At 43.3% G+C, this 18,261-nt stretch overlaps 1 protein-coding gene across 2 annotated transcripts in view; it reads left to right on the plus strand.

Annotated features, from left to right (window-relative positions):
• The first annotated feature begins 238 nt into the window (after positions 1 to 238).
• The window catches only part of FGF14 (fibroblast growth factor 14), a 569,134-nt gene continuing 551,111 nt past the window's right edge, over positions 239 to 18,261 (plus strand). Inside the window, exon 1 of one of the 2 annotated variants that reach the window (XM_081082495.1) lies at positions 239 to 1,261. In XM_081082495.1, the coding sequence (XP_080938621.1) occupies positions 1,054 to 1,261 (208 nt within the window). In that variant the 5' untranslated portion in view covers positions 239 to 1,053. The remainder of the gene's footprint in view (positions 1,262 to 18,261) is intronic. The other variant, XM_081082494.1, reaches the window with a different exon arrangement.

Genomic DNA, 18,261 nt, shown 5'->3' on the forward strand with positions numbered 1-18,261 from the left:
TATTATAATTGTTCATTTTTCTTTTCCAAATTCACTTTTAACAGAAAGGTCTGTTAGATGGCTCCTGGAGCCATCAGCAAGCCTCCTCATGCTGGGCAGAGGAGGGAGAGGGTCCAAGGCTGGGGCCGGTGCGGGCGGCTGGGGGACTTCAGGACGGGAACTAGCGGAGGGACTGCAGTGACACTGCCCTCCCTGGGCGGGCTGAAGCATCTCACTGGTGACGGGTCTGAGAGCACGTGGCTACGTCATGGAAAGCCAGTCTTTTCAATGCAAACTTCAACTCCTCCTCCTCCTCCCTCTAATGCCAGTAACTCACAGCCGAGACTGGGCGAGGAATCCGGAGGGGAGGTTTTCCTCATGCTCACCGCGGCTGGGAACTGGGCGAGTGAGAAGAAGGAGGAAGGGGATCTGTGGCGCTCTCTACCTGCTGCCGGCCTGACCAGGGGAGGGGGCACCTAGATTTGCATCTTTTCTTCGTGGTGATTTGAGAACTGCAGGTTCAACCCGATCCCACTGGGCACTGGCGATTGATTATAAAAACAAAAAAATCGACACTGGGCGGCTGTGTCTTCGGCTGTCAGACTCTCAATCTCGGAGGTGGTATTGGTGTGTGAGTGTGTGTACCGGTGGTTTTTTTTCTTTTTTCTTTCTTTTTCCTTTCTTTCTCTCTCTCCTTTGGTTCCCCCCCTTCTCTCCTAGGGACTACACAATGGCAGTCTTCTCTCACTGAGATGAATCCTGCTTCGCCTTCTGCAGACCCACCCATCCTCATAGCGATCAAGTAAAGGCTATGGTTTTCTCTTTGGCGATCTTTTGTGCATCACTGTTCTCCCTGATTAGTTCTGAGCTCAGTTGGGATTTCTTGGCTTTTTTGTTTGGCTTCATGCTGAAAAAGGACTTTTCCCCCAACCCTTTGGTAATAACCCAGTGGTGATCAAGAGAGATAAATCATTCATCCTGGCCGAAAAAAAACAGTCACTGAGAAGTCTCAAAGAAATATACCACGTGAGGGGAAAAAACTGGGAGAAGATTCGGAATATTATCGTTTTTCCTATGGTAAAACCGGTGCCCCTCTTCAGGAGAACTGATTTCAAATTATTATTATGCAACCACAAGGATCTCTTCTTTCTCAGGGTGTCTAAGCTGCTGGATTGCTTTTCGCCCAAATCAATGTGGTTTCTTTGGAACATTTTCAGCAAAGGAACGCATATGCTGCAGTGTCTTTGTGGCAAGAGTCTTAAGAAAAACAAGAACCCAACTGGTAAGCAAACCATGCATCGTGTTATGCTTTTCCTCGTAATAACCTGTCTGTTGCTCACTGAGCTAGATCTGCAGTTCTGCTATGCAGAAAGGCGAGGGAGGCAGAGAAGGAACCAGGACAGTGTTGCATGTAGAGGTGTTGCATGGATAAACAAGTAACAGCTGGATCGGTCGGTGAGCCAGAACACCATTATCAGCTTCTCTTGGCTGTGACACCATCCATCAGGAGGAGGGAGGAGGAAACTTTTTTTTTTTTTTTAAATGTATTTGGTTGCCGATGTTTGGTGGAATGGAAGGGGTTTGGCTCAAGGTTCTGCCCGAGGCAGATGAAGCTTCCGTAGTTGCCAGGAAAAAAAGAACCGCGAGCTCTCCTTACTTCTGCTGCAGGTTCAGGGACGTAGCTCGGTGCCCGGAACCTGCTCTAGACTTTCTGATTAGCTTGCACAATATTCGCCACCCCATCACCTCTACTCAAAGTAAAAGATGCCCCCTCCCTCGCGCCCCGCTCCTCCGTCAGCCCCCGCCTCCCTCCCCCTCCCGCTCCCGGTGCCGGAGTATTAACTCATTCCGGGGTCTGCCTCCCGCACCTCCTGCTGCTGGGAATACTTGAGCAGGGCTTCTATGGCTGGGGGGACTCCAGACCGAGAAGACTAGCTCGGTCCCCCCTAATGTATGTAACTAAACCCCCATTTACAAAGCAGAATCACAGCCCTACGCCGGCGACCCCTGAGTGGGAGCCGGGCGGCCGTGAGTCCCCGTGTCAGCCTCCGGTGATCTTGCGCCCCCATTCCAAAGGGCTCCAACTGGGAAACTTGCAGTACATTACATAAGAAATGCAAATGCAGGTGATTCGAGGAGTTGGGTACCCGGGTTCGCTGTCTGGTATTTCTGTCTGAGGTGTTTCGGGGAGGCCGCGGAGCTGCGGGAGAGCAGCCCAGGGAGGCCAGGCCGGAGGGCTGCGTGGTGGAGGCGGCGGCACACTGGCGAGAAGCTTGGGCACAGCGGGCCTGGGAGCGGTGCGCGGCGGCATAGGGGGTGTGTGTCGTCACGCGGCTCGGTTCTGGGTGGGGAGGAACCAGGGGGCCGGGTGTTGGTGTCTGGGGCGGCTTTCGGGGGCGGGGGTGAGGGTAGGGCCCTCCTGCAGCGACAGCCGGGGGCCCTGGAAGCTCCTGACGCTGGCACTGCGGTGTAGTAGATCATGGCTCCCCATAGCCGCCCTGACAACCTGAGCTCCGCCGGGGACCGCGCGGGCACCCGGATCCCCAGCCGCTGGGCAGCAAGTGGCTGCTGCCTCCCGGCCCCCGGAGCCTTGCAAAAGCCTTGGAGCTGGGGCGGCGCGCTCCGAGGGGTGCTGCGCCTGCGGGTACGGAGGGAGAGGAGGAGGTGTGGGTAGGCGGGGTGGAGGCGGTGGGTGTGGAGGCTGAGCACCCGGTGAAGTCCCCGCTGCTGCCGCAGATGAGAAACGGCGAGTGGTTAGACGGTCCAAAAGGGCAGATAGCTGCTCGGGTGCAGCGGAGGACACTGGGCAGCTGCCCCAGCTAGGAAGTTTGGGTGGCTGTTGAGGCTCTGGGAGTAGCCGCTGGCCCGCGGGCGCGGTGCTGCAGTGGGCTCTGTGCCTCTGTCCTGAGCTCCTCCTCCCCGTGCTGCTTCAGCTCTAACCTGTATCTCTCCGTGCCGTCGGTTCCTGCCTCCTCCGAGTCCTCCCTCCCCTGCCTGCCCTTTACCCTTCTCTTTCGACTCCGCCTTTAGCAGCTCGGAGGTGAGACCAGCATCACCAGAGCATCACCCAAGCAGAGAGCAGTGTTGTCCCTTTACCAGCCGCATTGCCAATTCAGCGGCGAGGGGTACCCCAAGCCCAGCATCCAGCCCAACACTTGTTGATGCCTTGGTCGGTCCTAGATTCCAAACACTATCTCACAAGTGAATGTGAACTCCCTTTTTACAAGACTTCCCAAAGTGGGACTAGCCAAGGGCTTGGAAAGGAGGGGTTACTCCTTCACACAGTAAAAATAGTGGGTTTTGAAGACGTCTTGCGTCCTCTGAAAAGATTTAGAGAAAGGAATATTGCAAAAGTGTTGTTGTTTTTTAAGACTCAGCCATTTGTCTAGGGACCTTGAACTCTGTCCCTCCATAGTACTGGAGAGTGGGAAATAATTCAGCACCAACTCAGAAGTTTCCTTACTGGCCTTTATATATGGTAAAGTTTCACTGGAAACACTAATTTCCCCCAACACAAGATGCAAGATCTTTTCATTATACTTCCCTCACCTCCCTCATTTTCATCTCTCTGGGATAAAGTAGATGCCCTTTTATTCTTCCAAAGTGGTTTGGAAGGTGTCAAACAAATGACAAATTATTTTTAGAGCAATTTTGAACCTTATGAATGCTAAAGCACTTGTGTGTGATTTGATGGGTTAACTCAAAGTGTGCTAACAACATCACCAACTACTCTAGTTTAGTCTTGGATTGATAAGGGTTAACTTTCCGACCTGGAAGTTGGAGCCTTTTGTAAATTATTTTAATAATAGAACTTTAATGTGTCACACTATCAATCCCACCTTCTAAAAGTTTTTGTTATTTGAGCTGGAATATACTCATGCCTAGTCATTCCCTTTCAGTATTGTAGTTGGCGAGTTCCATTCTCTTTCTGCTATTAACACTAAGCCTAAAATCATTTGCAGGTTTTTGATCCCAAGATAGCAGTATAACTAAGAAGTTAATTGGGTAATTAAAATAAAGCAAAGACTAAAATCCTCTTGACTGTTAAAACCAAAAAGAACAGATTGACTACTACCTATTATGTTATCTTAAATCTAAAATGAAGACAATTAACTATATTCAAACTAAGGAGCTTGGCAGAATACCACAAAATACCAGTACTAGGATCATAAATTTGGTGCAGACTTCTTATGAGATTAATTTTCCTTCCTAATCTTTGCAAATTATAAAATAATTTGCCAATTCTTTAAACTGTCAACAAGTGTAGGTACTGGGAGGAATTTCAGAGTTCTGCTATATAATCAGGCTGGTGTGAAAATAAACAGATAATAGAGCCATGAACTTAAGGGCAAAGGTATTCATTTACCCAAGTTATTAATTAGTATTTAAATTAGAGGTGTTAATGAAATAGGTTTTTTGTAGTTGTTTTTACGTAAAACATGAAGAATATGTGCTTTTAAAAATAAATGGTAATAGCTTAGAAATCCTGGATATATATTTATTATCTTAATAAAAATAAACAAAATCTCACAATACAACTAACTATTATCCAAGACCACACACACACACACACACACACACACACACACACACACACACAGTTTAAATGTCCTACTTTCCCAGCACAGCAATTGTTAAGTGTTTAGAATAAATGTTACCTGCTTCAGTTTTCACTGTATGTCATGCAAGATGACTGTATTGTAGGCAAAGCATTACATAGGAATAAGTCCAAGGCACTTGCTTTGCCTAGTGGAGGGTTTGCTATGTCTCTTTAAACCAGTAATGATAATATAGACTAGCCAGAACAGACCAGTTTGAGAAATAATCTAGGTCATTGAACTTTGACCCTGCTAAGGAAAGAAATGTGGTTGGAAAAAAAGTACACAATAAAGATAAATAGTCCAAGGCACTTGTTTTGCCTAGTGGAGGGTTTGCTATGTCTCTTTAAACCAGTAATGATAATATAGACTAGCCAGAACAGACCAGTTTGAGAAATAATCTAGGTCATTGAACTTTGACCCTGCTAAGGAAAGAAATGTGGTTGGAAAAAAAGTACGCAATAAAGATAAATACTAAGGTCATGTCATGACTATCTTTTCAGACACATACTCTACAACAAGCACAGGAAGTCACAGACCCTTGAATACATACAGCCACTCAACCATACAGATGAGTCCCCCAAACTTCCATGGAATGAGAGGATCTTAGAAAGCACAGATTTTTAGATGAATTGTAATTGAAGTTAATTTTTATTGAGTGCAAGGGGGGGCAGGAAGCAGATGCCCTAGATCTACTTTTGCAGAGCATATTTAGAAAATCCCACACACTTGAGGCCCTGAGTGTGTCCTTTTCTGAACTCAGTTTCCCTCTCTACCCTGTAACTTGGAGATGAAACAAGTAGGGCTTCGCAGAATTTATTGGCACTTTCTATTTCCTCTCGTTTTGGTGTCTTTCAGCTCTGCTTTTGCCTTTCCCTAAGCTGTTTTAGGTGGCAAAACACCTGGTATGGCACTGTTACTCATTTCAATACAGATGGTTCTTTTAAAGCTACTTCCTTTACATCAAGGGCTGTCATGGCGTTTAGAAATAAGAAGATAGGGAGAGAGGGAGGACAAAAGTGTAAGCATTTTTCACTCCTCCTTCTGAGCCTGCCGACTCATCCTCTAGAGCTGGGCGAGCCACAAATGGGCCACAAACCTGAATTTCTAAACACTGAGCCTATATCAGATGGAGACATTAAGCTCAGACTGCATACCTGGAACACCATTCAGGTGAAGGGTTCTCCTTCTCACATGCTTGTCTTTAGAGTGGGATCTCGTGTAGTATGAGTTGGGTTGAACTGCATCCAGGAAGTTTGAGTTACTGAAGTCGCAAAATGGGTTTTGCAGAGCAGTGTCACTTCATGAACTCAGGTATGGCATTTTAGATAGGCTTCATAGTATTGACTGATTGGGAGAGTGGATTTTTCTTATTTGAAATTTATATCCAGGTTAACGAGTGTGAAATCCAATGCATGATAATCTAAACTTTAAACTTGGCTTTAAAGATGAAGATGACTTTGGCTGACCCCATTCCAGCCTCTTCTCACTTTAGACTCCATCCATAACTGATACCATTTTTTTTTTCAAATGATGCATTGCTTTGAGAAGGTGCTAAAGCTAATTCTATACCATATTTCGCTTTGCCTACCGGGAATCATTCCTTTAAAAATGTTCAAAACCAGTCTTCCATGTTTTAGCAACACAAACATTGGGGACTTTTGTGAAGTGTTGTTATACATATGGTAGCAAGAATAACAACCAAAGTTATCACTCCTTTGTACATTTTGGCATCATAACTCATTCCATTGACTCATAAGCTTTCTATAAATACTGTGTAGATGTCTCAAAATGGAAGCATTTATTCAAAATACTTTCCTATGCCTTAAGCGGAAACAGTTGGGATGTTTGAATGGTATATTTGAAACATTACATTGTGCCTGTATTATTAATAACATCGTCGAGCCCAAGTTAGTACCATCTCCAGCAGGGGCGGTGGGTCAGGGAAATTCCTACTGACACATCTACCTGCTCAGTTCCATAGTCTGGGTGACGTTTCTTAGGGTTTCAGTTTGTGATGTTTCTTAGGGTTTCAGTTTGTGATGTTTCTTAGGGCTTCAGTTTGTGATGTTTCTTAGGGCTTCAGTTTGTGATGTTTCTTAGGGCTTCAGTTTGTGATGTTTCTTAGGGCTTCAGTTTGTGATGTTTCTTAGGGTTTCAGTTTGTGATGTTTCTTAGGGTTTCAGTTTGTGATGTTTCTTAGGGCTTCAGTTTGTGATGTTTCTTAGGGCTTCAGTTTGTGATGTTTCTTAGGGTTTCAGTTTGTGATGTTTCTTAGGGCTTCAGTTTGTGATGTTTCTTAGGGTTTCAGTTTGTGATGTTTCTTAGGGTTTCAGTTTGTGATGTTTCTTAGGGCTTCAGTTTGTGATGTTTCTTAGGGCTTCAGTTTGTGATGTTTCTTAGGGTTTCATACTATATTTAGTTATGCGTCGAACCTGAGCACTGAAGGGGAGGGAGTTTTCTGAGGGAGACTTTTCAGTTCCTCCATTTGCCTCAAGAAATATACTAGCTTATTTTCTGCTTTGTAAGGACCAAGTCTGTCCTGATGATTTTGTGTGTGTGTGTGTGTGTGTGTGTATTTCTCTCGTGGCTACAAACTAACTTTCTGCTTCGGTCAGAATGTAGAAGGCAGAATGATGAAGGCAAGGGAAGTTGCAAGGAAGAATCCTTAGGGCCTTCCTAAACATAAAGGCAAAAAGAGGTACAATGCAGACACGTTTTATAGGGAACACATCAGTTCTTATTTATTTAATCTACTAACAACGTCTCAGAAAGTCACCCAACAATTGTTGGGCACTATTGCCTTTATCACTGTCCCCTGACCAAAGCTCTGGTTATGACAACCCAGCAGGTTTTTAATGCATTTTTATTAACGGAATCAACAGTGAAAAATCGGGTTCTCTGAGAAAGTGAACTTCTCCCCTTCTGGCACCCGCGGCCTTTAAACAGAAGGGGCACCATTCGTGTCCCTCTGCCAGAGGAGAAAGCAGTCATTTTCTTTTCTAGTCTTTGCTTTTCTTCTCCTTAAAAAGGAAGACGGTCCGCAGAAACGGTCGTGTTCCTCCTTTCTTTTGCGAACTCTTCTCTGAAGATGGTACCCGGGCCCTTCCCGGGGCATGTTCTTGTCCTCGAGGGTCTGCACCTCCAGGCTGCCGGTTCCAGGAGGCTGGAAGGGGGGTGCCCTCCCCCCACCCCGCGGCAGCTCGTGTTTTTGTGAAGCAGCCATCCTCGAACTTGTAGTTGCTGCACGTCCCACCAGCACACTCAGCTCTTCAGCGGGCTCCTGGCCGGAGCCACTGTCCAAGGCGAGGCGCTGGGCCTGTGGCCTCGGGCCGGGAGACCGGAGCTTGCAGGACGAGGCCTGGCAGAAGCGGAAGCGCGGCTTGGGGCAGAGCCCCGCTCCGAGAGCCTCTGTGATCGTTTGTTCTCTGCAAGCCCAGAGCCGGCCGCCTCTGCGGCGCGGATCTCCTTCCAGGAGCCGGGCCCCTCGGCGGTCCGACCCACGCCGGTTCCGAGTCGGCCTCACTGAGCCCTGACAGGAGGGGTAGGAAGGCGAGGCGCGGTCTTCCTTGGGGTGTGTGACCCGCGGCCAAGATCCCCGGGGACCGACCACCGCGCTCGCTCCTCGCCTCTGCGTGCCGGGGGCTCCCCTGCGCAATGCGACAGAAGTGGCCCGCCCGAGCCGCCGTAGCGCGGGAAGTTTGTGTTGCCACAGAGATGACCTCTGACCTTGAGGGTCCTCTGGGCGCGAGAGAGCTTAGCCGCCAGCACTGCTGTTGCTATGGAGACCACGTGGCGGGCCCTGGTGCTGGCGAGACCCTGCGCGCGGACCAGCCGGCGCCTCCGTCGCTGCGCACGCGTGGGGTCCACGAGCCCCACATCCACGCCGGGGCCCACAGGTGGCCGCCTCCACGCGCCCGTCCTCCTGTCCGCTCTGGGACCGAGAGGAGACGGGCGTGGGCTGGGCTGCAGGAAGGCGCTGTCCTCACCGCGCTCAGGGCAGAGAGGGTGAGCAGGTTTGCACAGTTTCCCCACCAGCCCCTGGAAGACCCAGCTGGCTGCTGAATTCTGTGGGCTTCCGTCCAGCGGCTTTCATTACAGTGACCTGAGGTGGGCCCCGCCGCTCGTGGTCAAGGCTTCTGTAACTTCCACCCAGTTTGGGCTGGAAGTGAACTCCCCGCTTCGCTGTGTCTCTCCTGGACTTTGTTGAGTATAAGTAAGTTGCATTCCTAAATCAGAGACTGTCAGAGATGGAGGACTGCCCCCCGGCTCATGCGTGACCTGCTCCTTGTGGAGGCGTGTCGACTCATTCACAGCGGAGTGAGTGACTGTCCCAAGAGCCGATTCTGAGTTGTAGACACAAACACAGCGGCTTTGGACCTTGGAAGCAGCAGGTGGTATTTTACAGGTGACACCACCAAGAGTTCTTCATGCAGTTTAGAGAGTTGAGCAATTGGTGCTGAAACAGATGGCATTCCTTTCGATCCATTCTAGCCCCCAGATCTTTTCCTATCTTTAAAATGTTGTGGGGGAGGAGTTTACCTTGTATTTCCTTCTATCATCTTTGGGCTGGGGGGGGGGGGGGGGCGGGGAAATCACAAGAATTTTAAGTCTAAACACAACAACAACTTCATTGTAAATTTAGAAAGGGAAAAGACTGTTTTGAGGGCACAAAGGTGCAAAACTCACTAGTTTATTAAAGAACAGCTGGATCTAAATTGTATTTCTGGCAGATGGAATCAATTAAGGTTACCTGCACGGGCAGCTTTCAACTTTTAAAAGATTTTTTTTCCCATTGGCCTAGTTTCCAAATAGCCTTTCCTTCTGATAAGAATTACCTCCCTGAAGTTTGTAGTATTTCAAAGAGATGGCCCCCAGTATTTAGAAAAGACTGGGAGGATATTTACATCACAAAGGCACTGGGAAAGAATGCAAGTTCCTCCGAGAAGGACTTTTGTTTCCAGAATCCAGATTTTGACAACACTTACAAGTGTTTATAGATGAATAGGGAGGTGTTGAAATTGCTAAAAAAGGATAGATAGGGTTTGGATGGCTTCTAGAGCTGCAGTTCTGTTCTTGTAGGGACTAGATTTTTAAGACAACGTGTTATTAATTCCTCAAAGAATTGGGTTGCAACCTATATTACATCGAAGGACTGACCATCCATTCAACTCTGTTATCTTCTATTTGCTTCTCTAGATCAGGGAGAAGGTCTTCTACTAAGATGGAAATAAAAAGATTCCTGTGTTCTAGATTTCTTCCCCTCTGTGTACATAGTTTTATTTAGCTCAGGGGAGAAGGCCTAAAAAATGTTCCCATCAGGCTCTGAATATCAGCTTCCAAATTGGTCAACTTCTAACCATAGAACTACTTAAAAAAAGGTCCTTTTAAATATCTTGTCAGGTTTCAGTTGGGGCAATCTGTAAATATTCGTGGCATTACTGAACAACTCGCTGAATGCAAGAGGTTTCCCCAAAGAAGGTGCAAAAGATTCCACCCTCCCAAGATCGAGAGGCACCCCCAAAGACAGCCAAAAGGAAGACGTAGACAATTCCCCTGAGGTCTGACACTAGCCCCAAATGGAGTGCAACCCATATTTCTGTCCAGCCATATCTATCTGAAATGGATTGAAGCCCACACTTCTTTCTGGCCATATTTTGGGGGCCACCAACTTGACAGTTGCCTAACCAAGTTCTCAGGACACAAAAGGAGACACAGAAGAAGGCATTAGCTGTCCCTGGGAAAGAAAGGATGGGGAACCAACAGGACTTGGAAAATAAGGGACAACATAAAATTCGACCTTCCTCTCTCGATTGGGCACTCAGGACAGGCAGAGATCCAGGAGAACTGACACTGGTAAGAATTCTCAGTCTTTGCTCACTTCTGCCAGTTTTTTCAGGATCCCATTTACAGGCTCTGGGATGAGTGGTGTTTAAAGTAGAGAGTTTAGGAAGGTTTTGCATTAATTGTAGTTTTAGTTCCCTCTTGGGTGTTTGGATTGCGGTTTACTGGAGAATCCCTCAGTCTTGTCAATCCTGAGAGGGGCCTATGTGGGGGCACTCCTTTGAGGGTACATATTGGGGCATCTGTAAGGCCACTAACTTGGTAGACTTTGGTTTACGGTCTTCTCGTCTCTTTGAGTGGAAAGGCAGTTCAGAAAGAGGATGAATAGACTCTGTGAGTCCTGAGGTAAACAGAGGGGAGTAGTAGGAGTCACATCAGCCTGACAGTCTTTGTTTTAGGTGCCTCTTATGTCCTTAATTTTTCTTTAGCCTTTTGCAATCAATCTTTCAGTGAAGCTATTTTGGCGTCTCTAAGCTTTCTGGAGGGTTTTATGACCATAAAAAAAAAAAAAAAAGATATCCTATTCTGTTTGTTTGACTTGGGAATCCTTACTTTCAAGTGCACTTATTAAATGATCTTGTCTAATTGTAATTCTAGGTTGGCTTAGTAAGATTTTGCCATTTTTGTAGATAGATACAGCTTCTAGGACCACGGTTCTCAGACATAAACTAAACAGGTAGCATGCGTAATTCTTGAAACTTAAGGATACTGTTTTATTAAACTAAGCCTTGGGTCTGTCAGAGCGAAATTAATACCTATGAGGGGTATGTTGCTGGGTTGGGGATTTTGTAGTGTTTTACAGCAAACTGCTTTCATGACCAGCTTATTAGTCTTAGAGTTAGGTGGCGAGCGTTCTAACAGTTTTTAAGTCTCAATCTTGTGCCCACCAATTCTGTGACATTGGCTACCGAGATTTTTATTAACAATAGATCTGTTCCTTTCATGAGAAGACTTCCTTATAGTGGGAGATGCCTTTTTGGCTTTTAATAATCCAACTTGTATCTACTTAGATTTTGATGATGAAACTCAGGAAAGTCTGAGTTTCTTGTCTTACTTTATTTCCCTAAGTGCCCCAGCTGTGTATGCAGTGGGCTAGCCTTGAGACTTTGTGAGTCCCCTAACAGCTGCCATTTAGCTATTTTTTTTTTTTTTTAGATTTAGGAATACCCATTATTGTCCCTTGAAATAATCCTCCGTAATTCAACCAGACTGAATTTCTGGCTGCCTGTGCACAATTCTTGAGGCTTGAAAGGACCTCTCAAAGGTGTTTACCTTATAGATGAAATTGGCCACAAATCCAAATGTTGTATGTAGCTCACTACGTCTCACATTGAAAATCTGGAGTCTCTCACACCCCAGTTTTTCACCTGGAAGAATGAAGACATACAAACTTGAAGGGCTCAGAGCCCAAAATAAGCAGAGCTGAATCTAAGAGGGCCCAAAGAGCCAGCCAACTAAAAGGCCTCAGTGGTACCTTCATCTGCCAGGCCAGTGGGATGGTCTACATTCTGTGGGTTCATCAGGTATGAGCTAACTTTTCAGTAGTCAAGAACAGATCATGGTCAGGCTTACCCTAGACATTCATTATGGCTAGTGTGGAACATTGCTTTGAGTGGGACAAGATTGCTGGTAGAAAGGTCACAGAGGAAGCAAAGTAGAAGTGGTCAAATCCAAACTAAAGTGGTGACAGGGGTTGGAGAGGAATGGGAGTCCAAATGTCTCAGTGGTTAGTTTGAATTTGGGAAGGAGGGAAAGAACCGGTGGTTCTGATCACAGGTTTTTTTATTTAGACAACTGTTGATCCTGATTCTCTGACCATTTGCCAATAGAATATCCCCATCTCCTTGAAACATGGACTACAAATTCGGCTCTCTCCAGACTGCTCATATTTAAGGGGTTGTGGTAGGTTTTAATAGGAAATAGAAAACTTGAACAAGTTTCTTTTTTCTAGATCAAGATTTAAATAGGCAGTTCTACGAGAGTTGCTCTGGGACAAAAAATTCATGTTCTTGACTTCAAACCTGGAAGTACTTAGGAAAGGAAAATATGCTTTATAATAAAGTCTAAAAGTTCTTTTTATGATAATATACAATTCTTTGTCAATAGCATGTTTTTGTGCAGAATACTTTGTTCAGTTTGAGAATTCAAGTAGTGCACTTGAAATCAAGTTTTCAGATGAACTATTCATGTCTGGGAAGAAAAGAAAAGGAAGTGTGACCTTATTGAATTTACATGTTTAAGATAGAAATGAATGTAGTTGTAATTAAAATGCCTTTTTCCCATATAACATTTTGTTGTCTGCACAGTTATAGTGGGTCCCTGAAGTGTGTGGTACCCTCTTCTGTAATGCTGCCTCTGAGATAAAGTATAGTTTGGGAGGGATTGTAATCTCTATTCTTTCCAACTCCTGTGTGGGGCACATGCTATCCAGCCGTGGGCAAACTACGGCCCGCAGGCCGGATCCGGCCTGTTTGAAATGAATAAAACTATTGAAAAAAAAAGACCGTACCCTTTTATGTAATGATGTTTACTTTGAATTTATATTAGTTCACACAAACACTCCATCCATGCTTTTGTCCCGGCCCTCCGGTCCAGTTTAAGAACCCATTGTGGCCCTCCAGTCAAAAAGTTTGCCCACCCCTGTATACTATTGTTGTGCTTTAAAAAAGAAGAAACATGAAAATAAGAAGGGTTAAAGATGAAAACAATTGTAGGGTTTAATTTTTTTTAAACAGCCACTTATTTCAAAGTCTGAAACTCATCTTCTTTGACTGTGTTACTGTTGTACACCAGGTGTTGTAATTCTTAAGCAAAGAAAGGACTTTGCTAGGTCGCCCGAGTCAGTTTCGCTTTGCCTCAACATTTTCTAGTGGGGCAGATTGAAACAGTGACCCAATATGCTTGTTCCTCCTTTATTATACAATGACTTGACTTGTTTCCTAGGAATTTATATTTTTATTAATGTAATTATTTTTTCTTTTACATTTAAGTTGTTTACTGACATGCAAATTAAGTGACATAAAATTCCTCATTTGTCAGACATATAACAATGGATACAAAGTATTGGAAATACTAGATGTTAGAAACATTTTAATGATGCAGTAGCAAAAAAAAAAAAAGAGAAAGGATAGAAATTTTGCATCATTATTGCATTTCTAAGTATATTCCTTTTAACATCTTGGGAATAATTTTAGAGAACACAGTGCTGATGTGATTCTGGTCCATCTGTGGCACACGTGCCTTTTTATGGGGACGCTAGCCAGGGGCATACATGCTAAAGAGAGAGTGTCGCCCGATCGTCAGAGCCATGAAGTCTGGTCAGCTCTGTTCTGACCTCTTGCCTTTTGCTTTCGCCAAGAACTTTTCCATCACTGAGAATTCACCCCTTTGTCCTGCTCTCCTTGTTTTTGAACTGTCACACTCCAGATTTTGTCCTTTCACATATTTCCTTTATTTGTGTGTTTCAAAAGTTTTGTCATCAATTTACTCTTCAGAGATTGGAATTCAAATGGATTTTCAACTTTCAAATGCATTACATTAGGGAAAAAGGCAAAAAGAAATGCTAACAATATAGTTATCAGAAAGTAAATGAGGCGCGTCTGTCTGAACTTGAGACTTTTACCCAGAGCAGCATTTATTCGACTTCATTTATTTCTTCCTGTGCTTCAAATAACATGTAAAAAACTGTGATGTGAATCTATTGCTTTAATTAAATGATTTGGGAGTATTATTATAAGTAAATAGTCCACCTACTATTCCTACTAATGAGGGCACATTGAACTTACTAGATTTTAAAAAGCATGCTACTCTTCTACTTTAACAGAAACATTGATTTATTGTGAATCTTGTTTTATCATGACCTATGCTCTAAATAAGTAGTAATAACAATATTTAGAGAACGCTGTCTATGTACTAGGTGCTTTACCTATTTGAATCCTCAAAGCCACAGGTAGGAACTTTTGTTACACTTATTTTAGAGCAGTGGTTCTCAACCTTCCTAATGCCGCTATCCTTTAATACAGTTCCTCATGTTGTGGTGACCCCAATTTCATTGTTACAAATTGAACATAATTAAAGCATAGTGATTAATCACAAAAACAATATGTAATTATATATGTGTTTTCCAATGGTCTTAGGTGACCCCTGTGAAAGGGTTGGTTGACCCCCAAAGGGTCACGACCCACAGGCTGAGAACCGCTGTTTTAGAGGATGAAGCCCAGGCATGAAGAAGTTAAGGAAGTTGCCTGGTGGTCTTCTGCTAGTAATGGAAATATCTGGGTACAAACCGTAGTGCACATTCTTAAATCCCTGTATGGCGGCTACCTCTCTAAAGAACATGTTAAAAGAATGTATGTGAGAGTGGCCAGTACTGTCTTTGTGTTTCTGTGGCTTATTATATCCTGACACTAAAAGGGATTGTAACATAGTCACTGTTAAGCTCTTCAGAACTTGTAATGCTTTCTTATTGAACATGATTTACATACATCAAAACACATAGTTCTTCATTGGGGCATTTGATGTCTTTTGAATATTGTGTGTATCTCTATAACTAACTCCTCAATCAAGATATAGAACATTCCTATCACTCCAGAAAACTCCCTCTTGGTTTCATTTAGCTCACATCTGTGCCTCCTCTAAGAAGCAACCACCACTGTGAGGTCTCTCACTCTACCTTAACCTGTAGTAGAACCTCATACCATTAAATCATGGAGTTCTCACACTTTTGAATTCACTTAACATTGTTTTTGAGATTTAGCCGTGTCATTGTGTGTTAGATGTATGGAATTTGATGCGATAGTTTCTGTTTTTGTAAACTAGAAATTCCTTGAACAGACTCACTTTTACTTAATATGCAGAAATTGTCCTAAACTACAAAAATTTTGAGAGTTGATCCAGCTTGCAGGTTAACAAGTTAGCCTGCTTTAGTTACATCGATGCTGCCTAACGACAGGAGACTTCTGGGTCAGAGGTAAAGGACTTTATTACTTAGGGCACAGCAGGCAGCATGAGCTTTTCATTTTCATTGTCCCCAAATACTAGGGGCAGTGTTTAATTGGCCCAAGTGGATGCTTGCACAGAGTGGGTTTGTTTCACAGCTGAGGCACTCTGAGCTTAGGCAGTCCCCACGTTTTAAGGAGTTTCTGCAAAGCTGTCCAACTTTTGCCCGGCAGGGAGGCATTATCTTGAGGGAGGCACTATCTTGGTCAGGAAATGAATTTGCCCTCTAATTTGGAAGGAGGCTCTATCCCTAGATTCCAAGGTTTCAATATCCTTGCAGAGAGAGTCTGAGACAAAAGGAGTTAGAGGGCATGCAGAAATCCCATAGATAAGTCTTCACTTAAATCTGTTTCTGTAAAATAACCCTTTCTTCCCTTTCTATTTTTCTCATGACTGACATTCTTATTGTTCCAAAGATGAACTTAATCTATAGAAAAAATATCTGTTATTTGGAAATTAAAAATGACCCTGAAGTTTTGAGAAGATAGACAATATACAGTTTTATACGATAAACTTAACAGCTACTGGGAGATGTTTAACACATTCTGTAAAGATTTGTTTTTTAGACCATACGTATTTAAGCTAAATGTACAGAGAATACTAGAAATGAGAAAGAGTCCAGAACAACTGAAGACTAACTGGAGCACTGTAAATCCTCTGGGATGTTAGGGGAAGAAAGAGAAATCTTTCCGAGAAGTGTGACCTGAGTGGACTCTTGAATGCATATTTCAGTTGACAAGAGAGATAAGTACATTTTTGGCAAGGAAGTAAAGTGAGTGAAAGTCAAAGGCTGAGTGAAAGGTACATGTTTGGGGATTTGTGAGAATGTTAGTGGAGTCATATTTTGAAGGATTAGGGGAATCAAAACTTGAAGTCCAAAAGCAGGGCAGATGAGCTAGACTAGAGGTGGTAAAAATGAACTAGAGAACATTTCCAAAATGGGAGTGAAATGTTTGAGAACTGCTCTACTACTGAAATTGGAAAGTGTAACTGGTGTAACTGATTGTGGGAGGCGCAGTACTGGGAGGTTGGAGAGATTTCCTAATGAGAACTCAATCAAGTGAAAATGTCCTTTCGTTAGCTGGAAATGGAAAACAGGGACTGGGGTGAAAGGATGGTTTTTCTGAGTGTGGCAGAATACCGGCAGGCAAAAAATTGCCCAGCAGTTGGGAAGGGATAAGCCAAAGGCACGTGGAGAAATCATGCAGCCGGAAGGGACCTGCTTCCTCTGAGTTTTGAAGGATGGCTGACATAAAAGGTGTAAATGTAAATGAAAGGTGTACATTGTGGAGGCTTATGAGAAGGGTGGCTTCAGTCTACTACTCGAAGTCATAGATGATTTGTTGAGAATGTGACAGGAAATGTAGCTCTACTAAGTATACTGTTGATAGTTACATCTAACTGATAGATGAGCATATATATTACTATTACATTATTTACAGAAAGTTTTAAACATCTCCCAGTAGCTGTTAATTTCAATGTATAACATTGAATATTGTCTACTCAAAACCCCAGGATCATTTTTTAATTTCCAAATTTTATATATGATATATGTTATATATGTATAATTTGAGGCCACTTCATAGTTCAAATTATGTTGTTCTGATGGTTTCTAAATAAGGGGAGAATCGTGTTTAATACTTGCTTCAAGATAGAGTACTAAACATCTTTGTGGTACATAGGTACTTGTAGCAGCAATTTATTTCTCTGCAAGATGATGTTTTCTTGTGAAATTCCACAACTGGGAAGGGCTAAAAAATGTCACAAGCTATTTAGATCTTTAACAACTTAGACCACATTTTTTTCTATAGCAATCCTATTATGCTGTTCTGGCTCTAGTTGGGACATATGTTTTAGTATCTGTTGATGACCATGATCAAGGATTAGTGGAGAGTTTCATTAAGGAATATTTTGCTAAAAACTACAACTTTTGGGACTGGATTTTGATTTTCAACTTCTTTCTGTTATAAAATATAAATTATTTATTAGGTGGTCAATATCTGCCTCTTGGATGTCTTAATGTTTAAGGAGGCCACAAAATTTATTTATAAAAATAATTTTTGTTAAAACAAAAACACATTAAATTATTAATGCCTATTCAAACTTTACAAAATGTAACTAATAATGCCTTACAAGCGGTAGTTTCATTTCTTCAATTTAAAGCTAGGATTCTTATTAGACATCTCAGTTTATAAGACTGATATTTGTAGGGCCACAAGCATAATTCATACAAGAAGAAGAAGGGGTTCATTTTAGGTGGTGACAACAGTAGTAGACACACTGTGTTGGGAGCAAATTGGAAGCGTAAACCTGAATTCTGTCATTTCAGTGGGTGAGAAAGCAATTTAATCAAATACTTTGCAAATTAGAGTAAAGGCAATAGACAGCTGTACAATAGGAAAGGCCTGAATACTGCAGAGTTAAGTAGAGGGTCTGAATGTGTTGCATTAGCATAGCTTTGAATAAAAAATTAAAATGTACACCCTTTGCATAGAAAGACTCCACTTCAGAATCACAATTCAAGCTGTGTCATATGGATTGGCATAGATATGTACACTTTTTAACCCAGTCTCTCCGGTGCCCACTAACATGTATTTGTGAGAGCCTCGAGAAAAGGAAATTAGGGTCCTTCAACTCTGTGAATCATAATCTTTCTCTCTTTTTATTATCTAAAGCAGAAGGAGCTATTATCTCTATAATCTTGGTAACAGCTTTTGCCTATGCTCTTTCTTTCACTGTTACAGTTTAAGTGTAAGACAGATCTTTGAGTCTTTCTTTCTTGTATCCTTTTAAATTTATAATTAGTAGAAATACTTTTAAGTATTAGTGTATATTTTGTTAG

This window comes from Myotis nattereri (genome assembly GCF_964212035.1).
Source record: "Myotis nattereri genome assembly, chromosome: 2".
Taxonomy (NCBI): domain Eukaryota; kingdom Metazoa; phylum Chordata; class Mammalia; order Chiroptera; family Vespertilionidae; genus Myotis; species Myotis nattereri.